Raw genomic sequence first — 20869 nt, forward strand, 5'->3', positions numbered from 1 at the left:
TAGCAATTCCCCCCAAGAAAGGGATAGAGAAAATGTGGTCCATGGGTTGCATGTAACCCTCCTATGTCCCCATCTTTTCTCTTTGTTGAAAAAAGCCCTTCTTCTCTAAATCATGATGTGGGTGCCCCACATGCTCCCAAGAGCATGATAGGCATTCTTGAGTCAAAAGAAATGAAGGATGGGTTCCAGAGGATGGCTTGAAGTTTTGGCACAGAATCTCATTACTCTAAAATTATCCGTAACTTGACTAGTTTTGACTAGCCCTTAATTCTGACTCTTGATAAGAAATTATCCCCTATTTCAACTTTGGATTACAAAAACAAAAACCAGAATAGCTGATGTTGACAAGTAGTAGTTTCCTTGGCAGGTTCTGCTCACATTTATTTCAGTTGAAACGTTGATGGAAGGGAACTGAGCAGTTGCCTTATCCCACATACATAGTCCAAAGGACTGTAGGCAATTATTTTATTTCCATTTGAATGCAATGTACATTAGTTTTCCTCTCAAGTGCTAGATCCTTGTTAAGGACAATACATAATCAGAAAAGCACTTTCACGCTTCTCCACTTGCAAGGCAATAAACAGAGCATGACTAAGAAGCTTTTCCAAATAGTGGGCTAGCTGCATGGCACTAATTAATAGACTGCACTAGCAGTTTCCTATGGGACAAGTCTTCACTTGAAGTGGTGTAAGGCGAACAGAAGAAACAGATAACAAGCAAAATTCCTTCACCCTTTTTAAAAGTGTACTCATACGCTTTTACCCACAGTCTATAGAATGGGTGTTTACTGTATTGAATAAACAACTTTCTATTAAAAATTGTTATTTACAAGATACTTGCCCATCTCACGTTATAAGCATGCCAAGAAATCTAAGTGTCAATAGTGTGGTTGTGAAGAGTCACCAAGAGAAAAGGCTGGTGAGAGACTTCCCTCAAAATCCACTTAACTGCAGTCAAATGATAATTGTGAGTGGAAAAACATTCTGTTCCCTCTAACTCTCATCTATTCATGTGACCAGATAAAACATACTGATGCTGTGGATTGATATAAACTTGAGTATGTTAGCAGGGAATCTGCTTGTGCCATAAAGTCTTCAGAAGTGCCATGCTGCATCTCAGAATGGATAAAAATTCCCCTCCTAATTGAGAAAAAAAAAACTTTAAAAGCAGAAGAGAGCAAGGGAAGAGTCTCCTTCACTCTCAGCTGAAACACCAACCTTTAAACAGAAGCACTCTGCCTCTGAAGCTACAGGATCAAATCAGCCTCCTGTCACAGCAATGTCCCTGTCCCATGCTACCCCACAAAGGAAGGCGATAGGCTGGTTTCCTCCACTTCAACATGGCTCCAACTGGGGGGAAATCCTCCCATAATGGTCAAGATCTAAACAAAGCTGCTGCCTTATTTCAGTGAAGCACTACTCTCTTTGTAGGGTGAAAGGGAGAAGGCTGAAAAGAAACATCCAAACATTACCAACTTTTAACTCCCCACCCTATTCTGCCACAACTCCCTTTAGACTTAAAGGTCCGAGATGTTTCCTATGAGAGTCAAGTTTTCATCACTGGTAGCAGGGGTAATAGTTTAAAAGTCCCATGCAGTACCCTAGGAAAAATGTACTTGCAGATTCAGTATGTGGCAGGGGAATAGCTTCAAACAGCAATCTTCTTTTTTAAAAAAATATGGGTGGAATGGAAGGACAGCTCCAGCCTTGCCATCCTCCCCCTGCATACAATGCTCAAATATGACACATCAGCCTTTATTACAGTCAGCGAACCTGAATGGCTGTGTGTTATCCTTGGGGCTGGGAGCAGGTTCTATGCCATATGATTCTTTGGTGTATCCCAGAAGTGTGCAAATAATAGCATGCTGCTTCTCAGCCCCCCACACAACCGCTTCCTGGAAGCATTAACAAGAGCAGGGCACACAGCCACCTCAGTTAGTCTCATAGGAGGACAGTAGAGCTGCATCAACTGGCTCCATGCAAGAGGGACAAGTGAATGATCGCATCAGCCAGTCGTCAATGCAGTGTACATGGTAGATGTGCAGGCAGGGCAGGAACCGGATGGGATCTCCATATACAAAATCCAGCATGCAGATCACACACCTGGAGTGCGGAGGAGGAAAAAAAAATGGGCTCGTTAGTATAAAGACCCCAAGATGGCTTTAACACATCCCCCTCACATTTCATGCATTCTATGGCAAGTTCAGCTATGCAATTGAAGAATAAGCCATGCACCATCTTACCCTACATTTCTCTCAAACAATGCTACAGGCCCCAGTATTTCTTGGTTGAGCGCAGTTTATATGACATCCAAATGATGTCCCAATGTAGCAGCATCACAGGGCTATACTCCCTTCTGTTAAGTTTGCCAGTCTGTTCCTAGGGTATACCATTCTACCCCTGCTCTAACTACAGTTGCCCCTCCTAACTCATGGGTCTGAGATCCGGGACCTTGAATATCAGCGGAGGGACGACCTCCAATATTTTCAATGCTGTGCGCACCCTGGGGCACACCCTATTCAATCCTATGGGGCTTGAGTATGCGTGAGCCTCCGTTTTTTAGAGGGGGCGGAACAGATCCCCCGCAAAAATAAAGGGCTGACTATATTTCCCCCCAACAGTCATAATTCTTTGCCCACTGAATATTTACGGTCCTCACTAGATTTTTCTCTCAACCAAGTGTAATTGTTTTTAACCTTGAGATTTCTACAAGTCTGATATTTAGCTCTTGTTTTGGGCATGTTGTTTGGGCTACAGGAGGAATCAAACAAAAAATGAGTTTGCTTCGCTGAGTTGGGGAACCTGTGGCCCTCCATATGTTAGGACTACAGTTTCCATTGATCCTAGCAAATGGCTGCTGGATGGAGCTGATGGGATTTGGAAATCCAACAACATCCAGATAACCACAAGTTCCCCAGAGTAGGTTGGGAGCAGGCAATGTGGTGCCCATGGATGAACTATGTTGCCTACTGCAAAATGTTACACTGATAACTCACAGTTTTAAACTTTAAAAAAAAGGAATATCTGGGAGCATCTCACAGAAAAATGCTGACCTTCAGCATACCCCTGGGCAACACGTGCATTCATTCACAGGAAAGCAAGCATAGCCGCTGTTTGAGGCCAATCCTTCACTATGAAGTTTTCCTAGCTGCTTGGGAAAAATAAGGAAAGAGTATGGATTCTGTTGCTGCCTGCTAGAAGCAGGAGGGAATAAGTGTGTGTGTGTACGCATGAGAGAGGAAGAAAACACACACCGGAGTGGAACCAACCCCCCCCCCCCCCAAGAGAGAAAAGAAAGTGAGGAAGTGAGAAGTTGGTGACTCAAATGTGTAGCAGAAAAAACAGAGGGCTTGGTGCAGGAATGTAAACCAATACTGGGGGAAAGAAAGAGAAACAGAGGCTTGGAGGGTTCTTCAGAGTAAGAGAAAGGGACAGGAAATCCTGTGGGTTTTCCTGATGGAGGAAATAAAAAATAGGGAGTTCATGTACATACAGAGAAATTGACTGGATCTTGGGGGCTGAGTGTGGGGATTCTAAATGAGAAACCTGTGGGTTCAAACAAATGGGTTTGTGTTTCAAGCTGTACCTCTGCCATGTATTCAGATTCTTAGGCAAGCTACATTTTCTTAGCCTCATCACACTACCTCTTTCTGAAACATGAATGAGCATGAATGGGAAGAAGAGATCATGGATTCAGAAGTGCACCTCCATCTCACTAGGTGACTAGGCCTGCATTGGAGGACGCCCAGTTATTTTGCCTAAGACTGCTGACATAAAACAACCTGGGCTTATTTATTTCCTTCCTATATGTTTTGGTTGAACAAATGAGCAAAATCTAATTCTTGAGGCTAAGAAATGCAGAATGCAAGCCTGCTGAGGGTATCTAGAATTTGTGCACGCTTAGGTCTTTTAGAAGTGCCCTTCCAGCTTTCCTGAGATCCTAGTTTGCTCTATAGCAACTTTACTCATTTCCAGCTTTTAAGGCAATTTTCTATCCTTTTCTTAAAGTACTCACTACAGTAATTCAAGAATTCTGCACCTTTAACTTCAAGAAGGCACACACTGCATCTGGAAAATAATTCTACATGATTCCCACCCCGTTTTATAATATAGCATAGGATACACAAATACAGTTGCCCCTCCATTTTCATAAACTTTAAATTCGCATCCCTCACCCATTTGCTGGCAGCAAACAGAAGGGGACAAAATGGGATGTTGCCCGCGAGCAACATATCAGCATTTTCCATTTTCACAGGGGGTCTGGAATGGATCCCCATGAAAACGGAGGGGCGACTGTACAAGTAAAACATAAATTACTTTTTGAATGTCTTAGCCTGTACAAGCTAGTACAGTGCCTTAGAACAAAGGTGATTTTTTTTCATTAGGGTAGAAAGTACCATAGGTTTTGTGACAGGAGTGATTCAGCGCAATATACTTCTGTTATATTTTTAAAGCAAATTTGCTGCTCATCAAGTCAATGAAATACAAGGGCTATTTATGCATCCACTAGCTAATAATTATTTTGGGGGGAGGGGGGTTGCAGGACTTAACCTGAGCTAACAAGATAAATACAGAGCATTGCATGGAGAAAACATACTCTTTGATTTTCTTTTCTGATGGCTCCGAGCCTGGATCAAAGATTCCTTTGGGAAGATGTTGAATTAGCCCAATCCTCTGAGCTATACGGATCTGTTCCTCCTCAGTAAGCTGGGTAGCAAGACGTGCCTGGCTGGGTGTTGGGTGATACACAGGAATAGGTGCATGTTCCTGGAAAGTCAGAAAAGCAACTAGATGAGTTTATGGTAGTGTCATAATCAGCCAGTAATCAAATGGTGTTATTCACAAATAGTAATCTAGTAAATGATCTACAAATTCAACCTATTTCTTCAAATGTGACAAGTGAAGCCATCTTTAAACACCCTATATTTACATGTAAACAAATAATTAACATTTGAGTATATGCAGAACTGAAATGGCCAGATAACATCAGTGTGTATTTGAGAGGGGTTAAATCATAGTACTATATGTTTTTGATTGGCATTTGAAGCTTTTCCAGAAGATTCAGCCAGCCTATACTCATCAAGAAGAATGTGATCTGCACATGCTTTATAAGCTTGTTCATTTTCTACATGCTCAGGTTTTAGGATCCTTGAAAGACCAATTTACTCAAGTTTCCCACCCACACCCCACTCTGAGAGTATAGCTAAAATACTGGGTTGAGAGGTAGTTCAGTAATATATAGTGTTGGCACACAGATATTACAGTTCCTTCACACACCACTATGTCTTTCTCCCCTGTGTTCATTCTTGGTCTCTAGTGGCTAGCGATACTAAAGAGCTATACAATACTGACTGAAACCAAGAGCTTCCCGAGATCAACATTTTGTCTGCAAATGGCCAGCCAAAAGCTGCAAGATGTTCAACAGCAAAGCATGATAGTGACATAATCTTCCTATTTTTGTTATCTATCACCTGACATTCTGTGGGTATGCTGCTTCTGAATAGGCAGTTGCCACCAAAAGCTACCTTCATGTGTATATCTAACCTTTTAAAAATAACAAAAAAAACCCCCCTCTGCTATTGGGCTTCATGACATGCTGTAGTGATTAATTACATATACTTTCTTTTTATTTAACTAATATGTCACTTATCAGTTTCAGCAGCAAATCTGAGATTTTTAATGGTTACTGTGAATAATTCACTCAGTCTTTTGGTAAGGTCCACTCTGGTACTTTGAGAAGGATGAAAATCTATTGTTTCATTCCATTCCTTTGCTCTTTGTATAAATGAAACACTGTTTGCATTGCTCATCCCTTCCTTAAAGTTGCAATTAAGGCTACAGTGGTGCCCAGCTCCTTTACTTTAGTCTTTCCAGCTTCTTCTTCCTTCACAGATTGGCCTCTTCATTTTGAAGAATGCTGCCCTTCAAGTAAGGCAACATGCAGGAGAAACATAAAATTGCTCCAAAACAAGTCTCAGATATCATAAAAAGCAAAGCTCAGAGGTACAGGGGATGACTGTTTGAAGCATGAGGCCAAACTATCATGTGTGTCCTAGGACATTTGTTTGACAAAGACGGTAGCATATCAGAACTTTACTCAGCCTCTTTAGATATCACAGGCTGGTGTCAGTCTTCTGCACATTCAATAGGAAGGGTACAAGAGCATCAGACACTAAGAGAAAACATACAGCCTAAGCCATATGAGGCGGGACATAGAACCTTGCCTCCTTCACAAACATTTCCCAGAGTGATCTGCACTACAGTTTCTTTCTGTCCAACTTCATTTTTGAAGCTACAGTCCCATCCAGTTTCTCAGATTTTGTGCTTTCACTTTATCTATCCAGCCAAGCAGGGCTAGAGAAGCATCTCTGATCATGGAAATGCTATGCCCACTTCCTCGTAGGCATCTGAAATGGCTTTATTATATTTGAATCATGCCCTTTATCCTTACAATCAGTGAAACTGACTGAGGCTTGTTTGACATTGTCTAGTGTGAGAGCCATTCCTACCAGTGTACTTTTGATAAGGACTGCAAGTGATCTGGACTCCTGACAAATGTATTCATGTATTTTCAAGCCTGTTATAATACTCACACATTACATTTTTAATTGTGCCCTAAGAGCAGCTTGGATATATCGCTTCCAACTCCTGCTCCCCGCCCAAAACTGTAGGTAAAGCAATTCACAGCAGAGGGAGCATTGAGATTTTAGGGTGTTTCCAACTAGACTAATAAATGCAATTGCTCTCTCTCAAATACAGAACAAACCAGGGGTCCAAGCCCTGTTCTCTTTTGTTTCTAACCCGGCTGTATGTCCTCCCTGCCCCCATCTGCTTTCTTACCACAACTGATCTGTTCAGGGGGAAAGAATGGCATGTGCGCAGTGTCTTTTCATGGGTAGTACAAGTGGCCCTTGCTCTTAGAAAGCACCTTGCCAACTTTCTGTTTCCCAGACAGACCTTTGAAATCAGGCTGCCTCTGCCTCAGGTGGCCTGGGCTGCATCCACACTGCAGAAATGGTCCAGTTTGACACCACTTTAGCCTCCGCGCCTCAGTGCTATGGAATTCTGGGAACGGTAGTTTGTCGTGCCAGAGCAAAGTGCCACAACAAACTACCGTTGCCCAAAATCCATAGCACTGAGGCGTGGAGGCTAAAGTGGTGTCAAACTGGACTATTTCTGCCGTGTGGATGCAGCCCTACAGTTCCAAGTCCTTTCTTTCCAATGTCCACCACAAGCTCAGCTCTAAATGCTCAGAGGCAATGCCTTGGCAAGGGGCAAGGGACTGGCCCTCCGCCTCCTCAGGCCCTCCCTTCTTTCCTTCCTAGCCCATTTTCCTGCAGAGGAGGAGCAAGGAAGGCTGCCTGGGGAAGAAGGAGCCCCTTGTCTGAGACCCCCCCCCAATCAAATAAATAAAGATGGCAGGGCCCAGGGGCAAAAGGGAACGCCTCTCCTGGAAGCACTCTGCCTCTTTAACTCTTTCTCTTTGCCTGGCTCAAGGCTATGGGATTCTGGGAGCTGGAGCTCCGCTCTGGGCCCCGCAACATACTCCAACTCCCAGAATTCCATAGCCTTGAGCCAGGGCAGTTAAAATGATGCCAAACCGGGTTATTTCCCCAGTGTGGATGCAACCATAGAATCACAGAGGTGGAGGAGACCCCAAGAAGGGCCACCCATGCCTTGCCATGCAGGAACTCTCAATCAAAGCCCCCCTGGGACAGAAGGCCATCCCCGGCGGACCTGACCCTCCTGGGCCTGACTCAGGTACCTGGTAGGGGGGCGGCAGGGCCGAGGCGGGCGGCGGCGGCGGCGGCTGAGGGGTGGGCTCCCCAGGCCCCAGGCTGGCCCCGTCGCCCGTGGAGTCGTTGAGCAGCGACAGGTCGTCCGCCGCCTGCGAGGAGAGGCAGCCTCCCATCCCCGCTCGCTCGGGGCCACTGCCCGACTAGGGGCAACCTCCCTCCTCCGCCAGCTCCGGAATGGAGGCGGAGGAGGCGGTGGCGGGGAAGGGGGCATGCCGGGAAGTGTAGTGCCGGCCTCGGGAGGCGGGGGGGACTCGGCGCCTGCGCAGTGAGGGAAGCGCGTCCTCCTCGCGGAGGTCGGAGGGGGCGGGGCGCCAAGGGAGAGAGCACGCGCCCCTCGTCCTGTGTCTGGGCCAATAGGGAAAGAGGCGCAGGCGCTGCTGCTGCTGCTACTCTTAGCGATGGACTTTCATTCATCCCAATTCCACAGAACAGGGCAGGCTGCCTTTATGACTTGAGGCCAGCCAGAAAGCTCCACCACAGGTTCCTCCATCTGGCACAGAGTTTACAAACACTCCTCCACTGGCTTCCTCATCAGGGAAAGAAAGGCGTTTTACAAAGACCTAAAATACACGGTGCAGGCTTTGGGAGCTCCACAGGCTCCTGCATCAAGCAAAGGGGTTAAGAACACACAGGATGCATGACGCAAGCTTCCAAAGCTCCACCAGCCTCTTCATCAGGAAGGCATTACACCTTTAAAATTTCGCCTGGTGAAGGAGCTTGCACCGAGTATTTTGTGCATTTTGGGTGGTCCCATAAAGGTATCACTGTTTTGTGGATTTCTTCATGTTATCGTAATTTAGGATATGGCTGACGTGGATATGTTTCCTGGGAGTACATTCAGTTATACACAGACACCTTGGAGCTAAAGCCAGCGAATGTTCAGCTCATGACCTTCCATCCATTTAATTCACTCTGTAGTCTGTCACAAGCAAATTCTTACAAAAAGGTTGGTTTTGAAGGAAACACTTAATGAAATAAGCACCACTATTAAATTAATAACTGGCATGGCTGGAAGAGGGCAGGAGCATTTGAGATTAAGGACAAGCAGCTAAAATCCAGGATCTTGTGTTAACCAGAGTTATCTATAGTGTGCCATGAAGCCATTGTTCCCATTCAACCCACTGCAGATGGATTAGTATGTGGATATATTCTAATTCAGCTGTTTCTCTTTCCAGTCTTCCTTTGTAGATTTGTTTGTCCTTTGGTTCAAAGACCACTTTCCTGTCCAGAGATGGAATTCCTAGGAAGGCTGAAATGTTCTGCAACTGTTTTTGTGTACTCCCATTTCCTAATATCTAAATTCCTGCCACAAAATCTTAATAGCTAAAATCCAGTCATAGTGAAACTTCCAATGCATTTGGTAACTATTGGTCCAAAACGCACTGCAGAAATGATCCACTTTGAGACCACTTTAACTGCCCTGGCTCAGTGCTAGGGAATCCTGGGAACTGTAGCTTATTGTGGCACCAGAGCTCTCTGACAGAGAAGGCTAAATGCCTCACAAAACTCCAGTTCCCAGAATTCCCTAGCATTGAGCCAGGGCAGTTGAGGTGGTCTCAGACTGGATTACCTCTGCAGTGTGTTTTGGACCTATTCACTCTCTCTCTCTGTTTGTACTTTACAACATACAGTATTATGAATTTCATCACACTGCAAAAAATAATTGCGGCAGAAGCATCACCCATCTTCCTCATGGCTATTCCCATCTCTTGGAACAAGGCTAATTTAGAAAGAATCAGACATCAATAAGTATTAATGGTGCAGTGTTAACTGAATAGCTGCTTGCTACTGCTAAGGCTCAAGATTATTGTGCCTTATAAATCAAATAAATAATCTACAACTATAAAATGGAGCATGGGGCTTATATACACAAACCTCTGAGATTTACAAATGTATTTACAAATTAACAAAGCAAGACTGCATAGCATCTCAGTTAAACAATAACTATTCTGTGATATGTGATCCTAGGCCTAGGTATTACTGCTTCCTTAGAGACATACACATGCCATGCTAGGTCTGATCAAATATTGTGGTCTAACAATATTTCACAGTATAAGAATCCTAGAAACCATCGAGTGCTAGGTAACCCATCAGAAATGTAATATATGACATTTACCTAGCATTAATCTTCCCAATCTATAGTACTGTACAGTATTAGGCATAATGTTAGTATTAATGTTACGAGAATAGCAGAAATATAATCAATCCAGACAGCCACAGCACAGAACATGCTTGCTGATGAAAGTAGGTGCAGTCCACAAAGCATCTATTAACCTATTTTTACACAACTTTGGCCGATTTAAGTTTACCATTAGGCAACTATTATACTTCTACCTTCTTTTATTAATTATTCCATGCTAAGACATCGGTCCCTTGAGTTCAGGAAGCTTAACAACAGTATTAAAATACCAATATAACATACATAAAACATTACTCACAATAGTTTAAATGAGCAAAGTAAATTAGGAGGTTGTTTGGCAAATTGCAGTAGATACTCAGTATTCAATAAAAACAATTAAGAGACTTGAGACAAATTTCAGACTAACACATGTATTACAGTATACAGTTTTGTGGCTTAAAGTCCACTTTATGTATGTCAGTCATGTAAGGCACTGTACAGAGTCTAATAAAAGTGGAGGTACCGGTAAGATGAATGAGTCACTTGTCCATGATACAAGGGACAAAACTGTTTTTGAGTGTTGTTTGTGGAGTACAAAGATTATTTATTAATAATTAATAAATATATTATTTTTAAAAGATCCCTTGGGTCCCATCTGGGAAAAAGGTGGCATACAAATGAAATGAAATAAAATAAATAAAAATAATGTCTTGTACAATAAATGCTTAAACACACAAGATGGTATCAAGTGACATGGGACAATAGTTTCAACATCCATTTCAGCATACGGAAGGGAATGCAGGATAACACTGTTATTGTGTGCCTTCAAGTCATTTCTAACTCATGGTGAACCTAAGGAGACCTTATCACAGGGTTTTCTTGGCAAATTTCTGCAGAGGATGTTTGCCATTGCCATCCTGAGGCTGAGAGTGTGTGACTTGTCCAAGGTGATCCAGTGGTTATATGGCTGAGCCAGAATTCAAACCCTAGTCTCCAGTTATAGTTTAATGCTCAAACCATTACATCGGCTCACATTATTGCAGGATAACATACCTAAGAGATAGTCTGAACAAACCATAGAGGAAATAGTTGGTCTGATGCCAATCAGATGCCATGTTTACTGCATCACTCTGGTAAAAACCTGGACCTTTTGTAGGAGCTCCCAGTGAACTGGATGGCAAATACAGCTTAACCCTAACAGCCAAGATTCAAGGGAAGTGCAGTGAATTGACAGAATAGCACTATACCACCATCAAACCTGTTAATCCTTATTGCAAAGCTCAAGGTTTTAACTGAGAACTGAAGAAGCAAAACCAGATATGGAAGCAGTACCTTTTACCCAAGGCTCCACTCTTTACCATCTCACAGGGCCAGGTAGAAAGTTACCAATTGTGAGAAAGTGGCGGCCCTTACAAACACATGGCCACATTCCATTGAATGCACTGGGTATTCTGATTGTGGATTGGTTTTACTGCACCCAGTTCTTAATCCTTTGCTCCATACCTTTCATAAAATGTCATGAATGCTGCTTATTCCTCCAGACATATACCTCTACACACATAATCTGTATGCAGCAACTGGGTTCTGCAGCAATTAATACACAATGTCTTGTTTTCCACATGAGACTTGAAACCAGATTCTACAAAATGAGGGGTGAACCTATGCTGTTGTTGTCTGCCTCCAAGTAATTTTTTATTATGATGACCTTATCATGGGGTTTTCCTGGCGGGTCTCTTCAGAGGGGGTTTGTTGATGCCTTCCCTGGAGGATGAGAAAGTGGGACTTGTCCAAAGTCATCCAGTGGGTTTTTATGCTCGAATCAAACCCTGACCCCTTGTTGTAATCCAATGCTCAAATAACTATGACACGTTGACAGCAGATTATGCATTATGTAGTTTGACACCATTTTAACTGCCACGGCTCTGTCCTGGGATTTGTAGCTTCATGAGGCACCAGAACTCTTTGGCGTGGGCTGAAGACCACAGCACTTTAAGTGATGCGAAAGGCCTAACAAGGGATGCTATTATACAACCCCCTTTCTGCTTGGCTTGTTTTATAAAATGATAGAATTCTGGAGTTGGAAGAGCCTTCAAGGGCCACCCAGCCCAAGCCCATTCTGCCATGCAAGGACTCACAATCAAAGCACCCTTGACTGATGACCATCTAGCTTCTATTTAAACCCCTCCAAAGGAGGAGACTGCGCCATCCCCTGAGTGTAGATGCGTCCAAGGCGGCGTTAGAGAACAGTCTGAGTTTGGCTTGAGTGACTCTATGACTCTGGAGACCAAGGTTCGAGTCCTGCCTCGGCCATGAAGCCCACTGGGTGACCTTGGGCAAGTCACTCTCTCTCAGCCTCAGGGGAAGGCAAAGGCAAACCTCCTCTGAACAAATCTTGCCAAGAAAGCCCCATGACAGGGTGGCTTTAGGGTCAGCCTAAGTGGGAAACGACTTGAAGGCACGCAACAACATCTACAGTCAGCACGGCTAATGGGCCAATCTTTCTCACCCACTCTTTCAAGTCTCCACTTTTACTGCTCTGGCTGCCTCTTGTTGCATTCTGGGGTTTGTAGTTCACTGAGGCCTCGGAACTCTGGCTGAGAACTCTAAACGCCCCTCCTTAAACTGCAAGCCCCAGAATGCAACAGGAGGTAGGCAGTAAAAGTGGAAGAGCAGCACTATAAGAGCATAGGACGTTAATCTATTCTATAAGATTATAGATCCGTGGTTCTCAATCTTTTTCGAGACTTCAACTCCCAGAATTCCTGAACAATGAGCCTACTGACTGGGGCTTCTGGGAACTGAAGTCCAAAACATCTGGAGGGCCAAAGGTTGAGAACCAGAGAGGCCTTATTGTGGCCTCTGTCTCCCTTGAGGCGCCTTCCTCCTCCCCCCTCTTCATTCCACTTCCTCGTTAGAGAGCTTCGCAAACGGAAGTAGTCTCCGCCGGAAGTTGAAGCAGTCGGGTGGGAGGGTGAGAGGGAGGGGGGAAGCGCTGGAGCGGGAGGGCAGCGTGTGCAGTGACGTCAGGCGCCGCCAGCCTTGGCGCGCGGCTCACGCGGACCAATGGGAGGAAAAGGAAGAAGCAGAAGCGGAGGGGGCGTGGCTACCGCCCTTTCTCCGGACCACATGACGCACTTCGTTGAGTCGCCGACGTCCTCCTTCCCCTCGACGACGTGCGCAAGCGGCTGAGCAGCTTCCCCCGCCCTTCTGCCGGTCACGTGAGCCTGAGGGACGGCGGCCGGCCCGGCTCTTCGCCCGCGTGTCGCGTTCTCCTCCTCGCCCCTTTCCCCCGCTTTACAGAGCCGAGGCCGCGGCCTGAGCCTGGGCGCGCGGGGACCGGGCAGGTACTGAGGAGGGGGCCGTTGGGCGCGGGCTTGCTTGCGTCAGGGAGGGAGGGAGGGAGGGAGGGAAGGGGAGGCGTTGCTAGGAGACTCGGGGCCTAGGCAGGAGGGGCGGGCGGAGCGGGAGATCGGGAAGAGGAGGCAGGGTCCTTGGGAGGGATGCCGCCGGGGATGAGGCCGGGAAGGTGGGGCCCGGCTCACAGCAGCCTCAGCCTCCTCCTCCTCCCTCGGGGCCTTTCCTGCCACAAAGGGACCGGCGGGCGGGATTTTGGTTCTGGAGGAATAGCCCGGTTCGGCAGCGCTTTAAACTCTTTGCCTGGCTCTTGGCTATGGAATTCTGGGAGTTGGAGTTTGTTGTGGAGCTCCGCTCTGGGCCCCCAACAAACTCCAACTCCCAGAATTCCATAGCCTTGAGCCTGACAAAGAGTTCAAGTCGCTGCCAAACCGGGTTATTCCTCCCGTGTGGATGCAGACTGACTCTGCCCTGAGCACGTGCGCCGCCCGGAATCCGGTGTGCAGGAACTCACAGTCAAAGCACAGACATGGCCCTCCAGCCTCTGCTTAAAGACCTCCAAAGGAGGGGACCGCCTCTCTCTAAGGCAGCATATTCCACTGTCGAACAGCCCTTACTGTCAGGAAGTTTCTCCTAATGTTGAGGTGGAATCTCTTTTCCTGTAGCTTGCATCCATTGTTCCGGGTCCTGTTCTCTGGAGCAGCAGAAAACAAGCTTGCTCCCTCCTCAATATGACATCCCTTCAAATATTTAAACAGGGCGATCATATCACCTCTTAACCTTCTTTTCTCCAGGCTGAACATCCCCAGCTCCCTAGGTCTTTCCTAGGGTTTCCAGACCCTTCACCGTTGTGGTTACCTTCCTCTGGACACACTCCAGCTCCTCAACAAACAAAAGTGAACAAAGTGTTGAGATGGAATCTTTTTCCTTGTAGCTTGAATCCATTGCTCCAGATCCTATTCTCAAGACTAGGGGACTGGTCTGGTAATCCACTTGGGCTGCATCCGCACTGTAGAAATAATCCAGGTTGACACCATTCTGGAATGTGTATTTTTGTGAGATACTTACCCTTGTCTGTCAGAGATTGTGCCAGAGATGCCACAGTAAACTGTAGTTCCCAGAATTGCACAGCATTGAGGCATTGCAGTCAAAGCGGTGTCAATCTGGATTATTCCTGTAGTACAGACCCAGCCTGAGAGATGTGTCAGTGGAGTCTCCGCTTCCTTTTTTATTCTCCTCTTCTAGAACGTTTCTGAACTGAAGGTCCTTCAACTGTCAATATGCTCCCATTTCCTAGAGCTTACTAGTGCAACAGTGAACACATCCCTTCAGCCTCCAGTTAAGTCTTTGCATGGTGGCCCTTTAAGCCCCCATTCTGATAATCAGATTCAGGCATAATGGATAGATGATGATATTCAGTTTATATGTAATGGAAATGGGGTAACTTCACTGTAGATAGTAACCAAAAATCAAAATTGGTGAAGATGTTTGGCTTACTAAGGGCCCATTCAGACAGACCAAAATAAAGCTGCTTCAGGTCACTTTGGAGGAATGCTGTTTAAATGATGCAGGCATCCTAAGAGGCTGGAAGCTGTGCCAAAGCCACACTCCAGTCCTAAGGATTGGAGCGTAGTTTCTGGCCTCTTAGAATGCATGCATCATTTAAACAGCATTCCTCCAAAGTGACCTGAAGCAGCTTTATTTTGGCCTGTCTCTATGGGCCCTAGGTTTTAGGCATTTTTGGGGAGAAGGGTGGTGACTTTTTTAAAGTAGATGAGTGTCTTTGTAAAGGGAACACTTTCTCTATAATAAGATTTAGGAATCATGAAGGCATAGTCAAAGGATGTTTATTTGTGTTGCTCATTGGTGTGGAACTGGCAGTGTTTAAAACATCTCTGAAAGTGGTGCCTTTACATTTCACATGGCAATCAACATAGTCATAGCTGCCTATGTTTTAAAATGTCCTAGATACAAAATATACCATATTTAGAGATTGGAAAATGCAGCACCCAGACAAATGTGCAACCATGTGACAAGTTATTTGGATCACATGTGATGGATGGTTAACAACTACATTGTAGCAAACATACATGGACATAAACAAGCAATTTTACCATACAGTTTCTGCAAACCTCCTATAATCTGGAGCAATAATCACAATAACCCAAATTGTTGCTGATAATAAAGCCAACTGCTTAAACGTATGTAGAGGTAAGAAGAAGGTTGAAATAAGTATATTCTCTTCAGGCCTGAAATGAAAGTGAGGAAAAGGATCATGATACACTATGAGAAATGACTTCTTCTCCTTTTACTTCTGCTTTTACTTCTACCTTTTCTTTAAAACCTACTTTAAATGGTGGTTTGCTCTGAATAATCTGGTAGTACACTGAAAGAGATGGGCTACCTTTCTTATGCTCCTACCTTGCCAGATGCTTAATAGCTTCAAATCCTCTGCTATTTAAAGTTAAATTATTACATTTATTTCAGTGTTTCTCATCTATCCTATTTTTGCTGTTTGTGATAGCCTTCTAAAAGTCCCTCTCTGCATGACTGGATGTTCTCTGATGAGTCATGCATATACCTTCACTGTATTGCCCCAGCTTTTCTTGGACCATTTCTTGAAATATTCTTCAGATGAGAGCTTGTAAATAAAAAGATTTTTCCATCACAGTATAAGTTTCAGTTATATTACCATACAGTACATATTCTTCTGCACTTACAGGAAAGTATAACAGTTTCTATAAACACACCAGCATTGTGTTTATAGAAGTCAAGCCCATTTCTGAAGCTCCCTGGTTGGCTTTTAGCAAGTCACTGTCTCTGAACTTCTCCAGTCCTGCAGCTGTGAGACTAAAATGTCCCTTCTGTATTATCTTTCTGGACCCTGGTAGCAAAGTCCCCTGATATCTGTGGCCTTCAAATCCCTTTTGATTTGTTGTCTTCCAATCCTCAGCTAAGCTGATGCAAGAAAATATTCTGTTATCTGGGTTAACTGTTTTGATTGCATATTCATACAGGTGCAGTATATGCAGTACTGTTCCCCTTTTTGATAATCCCTGAAATATCTGGGTGGCATTCACAAGGCAATGAGTTTACGATTGGTTCTGCTTTTCATTCCAATACTCCTTTTTAGATAATTCTTCTTCTACCATCTCCAGGTAGGCAGTTTTCCATCATGGACTGGCAGCCAGACGAGCAGGGCCTGCAGCAAGTGCTTCAGTTACTTAAAGATTCACAGTCTCCAAATACAGCAACCCAGAGGATTGTACAAGATGTATCCTTTGCATAATTACGGTTTCCCTAGAAATTGCTTGAGGTGGTGTCAAGAAAACAAATTTCCATTTGCAGGGAACTACAGAGATCTGGGGAAAACAGTTGTTAATAAATTAGTCAGGTTAGCAAATGCACCAGAGATTAACTAGGAAGTTAAAATTCTTGGTATGAAAGCAAGGATGGATGCCTTAGTCTTCAAAATGTTGGGATTTCTTTTGTCTAAGGATTTGCGTGTTTCAAACAGTAAAGTTCCATATCTTTGCTAGATGAAAAAAAATGTTAAACTACTACTATATTTATACAGAAATCTGGAAACTTTACAGTGAATTTTAAGAATATTTTCTTAACTCATGATGCAGAAACTGAAACAACTCAACCAGTTTCCAGATTTCAATAACTATTTGATATTTGTCTTGACACGGCTGAAATCTGAGGGTATGGCTATTAAATATGTCACAATTTTTAAAAAGAAACTGTGTATATGTGTGTGCACATGGTTGAGTATAATATCAAGAACTTACTTAATTTTTTATTACCTAAATCTGGTCACATCTTTGCCTTTATCATGGAAGGTTATCCTAATTTATTCAAGAAAGCAGTGCAAGGGTTAATGTGGTGACTTTTTTGGTTCAATGGTTCTCTAATGAAAGGTTTTAGACAAGTGCAAACTCATTGTAAACATAAAAATTAGAGCTAAGGCATATTGAAGATAAAGATTTCTTGTGACTATGATGACCAAAGGTCTAGAGAATTGGGATTTATTTATTTATTGCTTTGCTTCAGTCAGCTCCAAAGAACTGAAATTATTTCAGTTTATTTGTCTGTGCTGGAATCTGGCAAATAGTGCTCCTACTGCCTAAAGTGATTAGTAAAATTAGATCTTTCTTTATTGCAGTACTTTTGTTATGTGGCTGAGAATCGAGCATCTTTAAATTCTACTTGCTGAATGTTTTTTGTAATTTCAAAGTTTACATACACTTTCAAAATAGTTTCAATCAAATGTCATTTCATCTATTTAATGGTTCTTGGAGCTTGTAGAGTGGTAGCTGTCCTTGTGTTATTCAACCTTGTGTTTATTTCTTCAGAATTTGCTTCATTAGAAAGCTGATATTTAACTACTCCATGTCTCAGTTTTCAGGAGCCTGGCAGTAGTAAGTTTACTCAGTTCTTGGGTTCTTTGAGATAGGGATTTGTTCACAGCTCTCTGCACAACCTGGTGAGAGTGCTAACATTTAACCATACCTGTGTCTTGTTTCTCCAATTTGTAATTAAAATAGCGTAGTTCTGCTTTCTTCTCTATCTGTTTCAGGCTGCAGTCCTTTTTGTAGGAAGGCAAAAGCTATGATCCTCAGTATTGGTATGGATTAGAGCAGGGGTGAGCAACTATAGAAGGCTACGGGGCTGCATTAGTGCTCTGGGAGATGTTGGAGGACTGCACCCCTTCTGTAAAGAATCAAACAAACTACATTTTTGTTGCCTCCAAATGCCTCCAAGCATTTTGGGAACATGTTCCTTCTTGGGAACAAAGAGGCATTCTCATTACATTTTGGGGACCCCGGCATTTTTTAGACAAAAAAAAGTTTTTTGAAAATTTTAGCAAAAGGTATTTTTTTGGGGGGGGAAGCCCAAGGGATCTCTGGACATGGTGGAAATGCCCTTTACACTTTCTAATGTTCATTTTGGAGCAAAATGCATTTTTAATCGATGAAATGTCATGTGTGGCATGCAGGCCATGCTTTGCCCACCTGGATCAGAGTGTGACCAAGCCTTACAGTGCTATACAATGCGCCCTTACTTTACGCAGGGGAGCCGTTCCGGACTCCTCCGCGTAAAGCAAATACCACCTATGTTTGAGTCCCATTTAAATGAATGGGGCTTGTGCACGCGGCGGTGCGGTGGTGAGCGATGCGCGCACACCATGGACACACACTCCATTCATCTCTATGGGACGCACTGCCCCTTCTCCCCACACAGCTTTCAGCGTGTGCTGAAAGCCACATAAAGCACACCTGCGTATGACGCGGGCACACTGAATATGCCATTGCAGTTAATTTGGGCACGGATGGGATATCAACACTAATTCTAACAATAGCATTCTGGAATATAGATGATGTGAATGCAACCTTTCGAAAGTGTAGCTGAACATGAGAGGATCATAAAAATAAATAACTATTAGCTGTGAATTGAAACAATAAGTATTCATACACAATTTTGATTTGCTCAAGTGTAACTCTGTACTATAGAAAAATGAATATAAAAATTTCCAGAGATGACAGTGTCAGTAGCCAGTCTCAGTGTATCTAAACTCATATTCAAATGGTTTACAACATAAAATGTCTTCCTCTAAAACTATTTCTTTAAACAGATGAACCAACTCGATCTTTGAGTGGTCTGATCTTGAAGAATAATGTGAAGGCTCATTACCAGAGTTTCCCTCAGCCTGTCGCTGAATTCATTAAGCAAGAATGTCTTAACAACATAGGGGATGCTTCCTCCCTCATCAGAGCTACCATAGGTGAGTATTGGAGAAAATATGAGAGAACATGATATTGTCTTTCAGACAAGCTGAATTTTTATTCTTGAATATCATTAGACTAAAATGTTTGGTGATTCTTATGAATATTTGCAGAAGGAGGAGGAGAGCTATGTGATAGCTGTCTCAAAATCAGTGCTGTGATAATGTCTGCATCTCGATGAGATGCAAGGTTCTTATTATAGCAGATGGTATTATTTTAACTTGCAATGAAATCATACGTGGTGTAAGTGAAGTTCTTTATGTTTATCTGACATTTGCACGTACAAATGCTTGTAATGCTCTTCAGGTTTGTGAAACAGTCATCTGTACAGCTGGGAGGGACAGCATAGAACAAAGACATGTATGGGTCAAAGTATGGGTGGGTTATCTTGTTTGAGGACAAATATTTCTTAAATTTGTGTAGACTCAGAAGTAAGATTCTCCTCTTTTTCCTCCTTGGCAGTGCAAAAATCATATAAGCAAAATTTAGAAGTTTGGTGAAAGATAACAGCTAGTTCTGGATTGCTTTCAATGGGTTTTGCAGGTCTAGCAGCTCAACACAGGCTCCCAGTACATGGAGTAAGTTGAGTAAACAGAATGCTTTCCCAGTATCAAAGGTGTACCTTAAGTTAGATAAAATCTCAAATTACTTTAGAGACCACTTTTAGCTCCAGGGCAGAATTGATGACTGGCTAGTAAAAGTGTCTAGGTAGAATCTTGGTTTGTCTCACATTGGGTCTGTAGTATTAAAACATCTTATATTTTTGTAACTGATGATTCTGAAGAAAGATGCTGCTAAAATAGGCCAGTGAGCTGGTACTGAACTACAGCCTGTTTGTTCTTCTGACAGGTATTCTCATAACTACCATTGCTTCCAAAGGGGAGCTGCAGATGTGGCCAGAGCTCTTGCCCCAGCTCTGCAACCTGCTCAATTCTGAGGACTACAACACATGTGAAGTAAGTAGGAAGTTACATTAGGTTAACTAGAAGCATGATTGCAGTGAACAGCAAGATCATTTAATTACAGTAGTAAAAGTTTTCAGTACTTAGCATGGAAAGACTTTTTGTGAGTAGAGTGGGAAGGTAAGCCAGGGTGTTCTGTATTTAATGTGTTCTAGCCTTTTTGAAACATGGCTGGCTACAACACAGCACCTTGTACTGCATTTCATTTTACTAACATGGCTTGCAAACCATTCTTGAGTCTCCATACATAAAGATGAGCCCTACTAACTTCATTGGAGCTAACCCACAGGTAGGTAGAGATGTGTGTGTAATAACCCACTCAGAAATGAATTAAACTGTATATATATGGTGGGACATGTGGAAAAGCAGTTGCTTTGGCCTGTATTCTGGTTCAGGAGTGAGAAGACCTCAGGCTTGTAAGAGTCTCCTTGAGATTCAAGAACCAGAACCAGTTACTATAGACTTAGGTCCGGTACAGACTGGTACTTTGCACCGGTCTGGGGCTGTTTTTGGGGCTCAGTAGGGCTGGGCGTCCATATGTGCCCAGCCCTGCTTTTGGTGCCTGTGTGCCATCTTGACATGCCCCCGTCCACGCAGGATGCGTGACGATGATGCACAGGCGTCTGAGCGCCCAAATGGAACTCACCGGAAGCATTGTCATCATGGTGTGTGAGCACCATGATGACGCCCTTCAAAAGAAGCCACCTAGAGCAGCTCCTTTTTAGGGAGCGCGTAAGTGCCGTGCTGTGCGGCTGGCGTTGCACCGACAAGGGGCAAAAATGGGCGGTGTGGAGCCACCTGTCTGTATCCCCCCTTTGTTAATATTAAAGGATACTAAGTCCTGGAG

General features: G+C 43.7%; 2 protein-coding genes across 2 annotated transcripts in view; one reads left to right on the forward strand and one right to left on the reverse strand.

Annotated features, from left to right (window-relative positions):
- Positions 1-352: 352 nt before the first annotated feature.
- LOC121920827 (RING finger protein 11-like) lies at positions 353-8013 on the reverse strand. Its single transcript, XM_042448050.1, has 3 exons — positions 7765-8013; positions 4597-4766; positions 353-2102 (listed from the first exon to the last, which is right to left on the reverse strand). The coding sequence occupies exons 1-3, from the start codon at positions 7909-7911 to the stop codon at positions 1931-1933; spliced, it is 489 nt and encodes a 162-aa protein (XP_042303984.1). The 5' UTR covers positions 7912-8013; the 3' UTR covers positions 353-1930.
- Positions 8014-12989: 4976 nt separating this feature from the next.
- TNPO2 (transportin 2) overlaps positions 12990-20869 on the forward strand; it is a 36720-nt gene continuing 28840 nt past the window's right edge. Inside the window, exons 1-5 of the mRNA XM_042451475.1 lie at positions 12990-13261; positions 16430-16545; positions 16904-16979; positions 18910-19059; positions 19910-20016. Coding sequence (XP_042307409.1) covers positions 16447-16545; positions 16904-16979; positions 18910-19059; positions 19910-20016 — 432 coding nt within the window. The 5' untranslated portion in view covers positions 12990-13261; positions 16430-16446. The remainder of the gene's footprint in view (positions 13262-16429; positions 16546-16903; positions 16980-18909; positions 19060-19909; positions 20017-20869) is intronic.

Source organism: Sceloporus undulatus, chromosome 2 (assembly GCF_019175285.1).
Source record: "Sceloporus undulatus isolate JIND9_A2432 ecotype Alabama chromosome 2, SceUnd_v1.1, whole genome shotgun sequence".
Lineage (NCBI taxonomy): Eukaryota > Metazoa > Chordata > Lepidosauria > Squamata > Phrynosomatidae > Sceloporus > Sceloporus undulatus.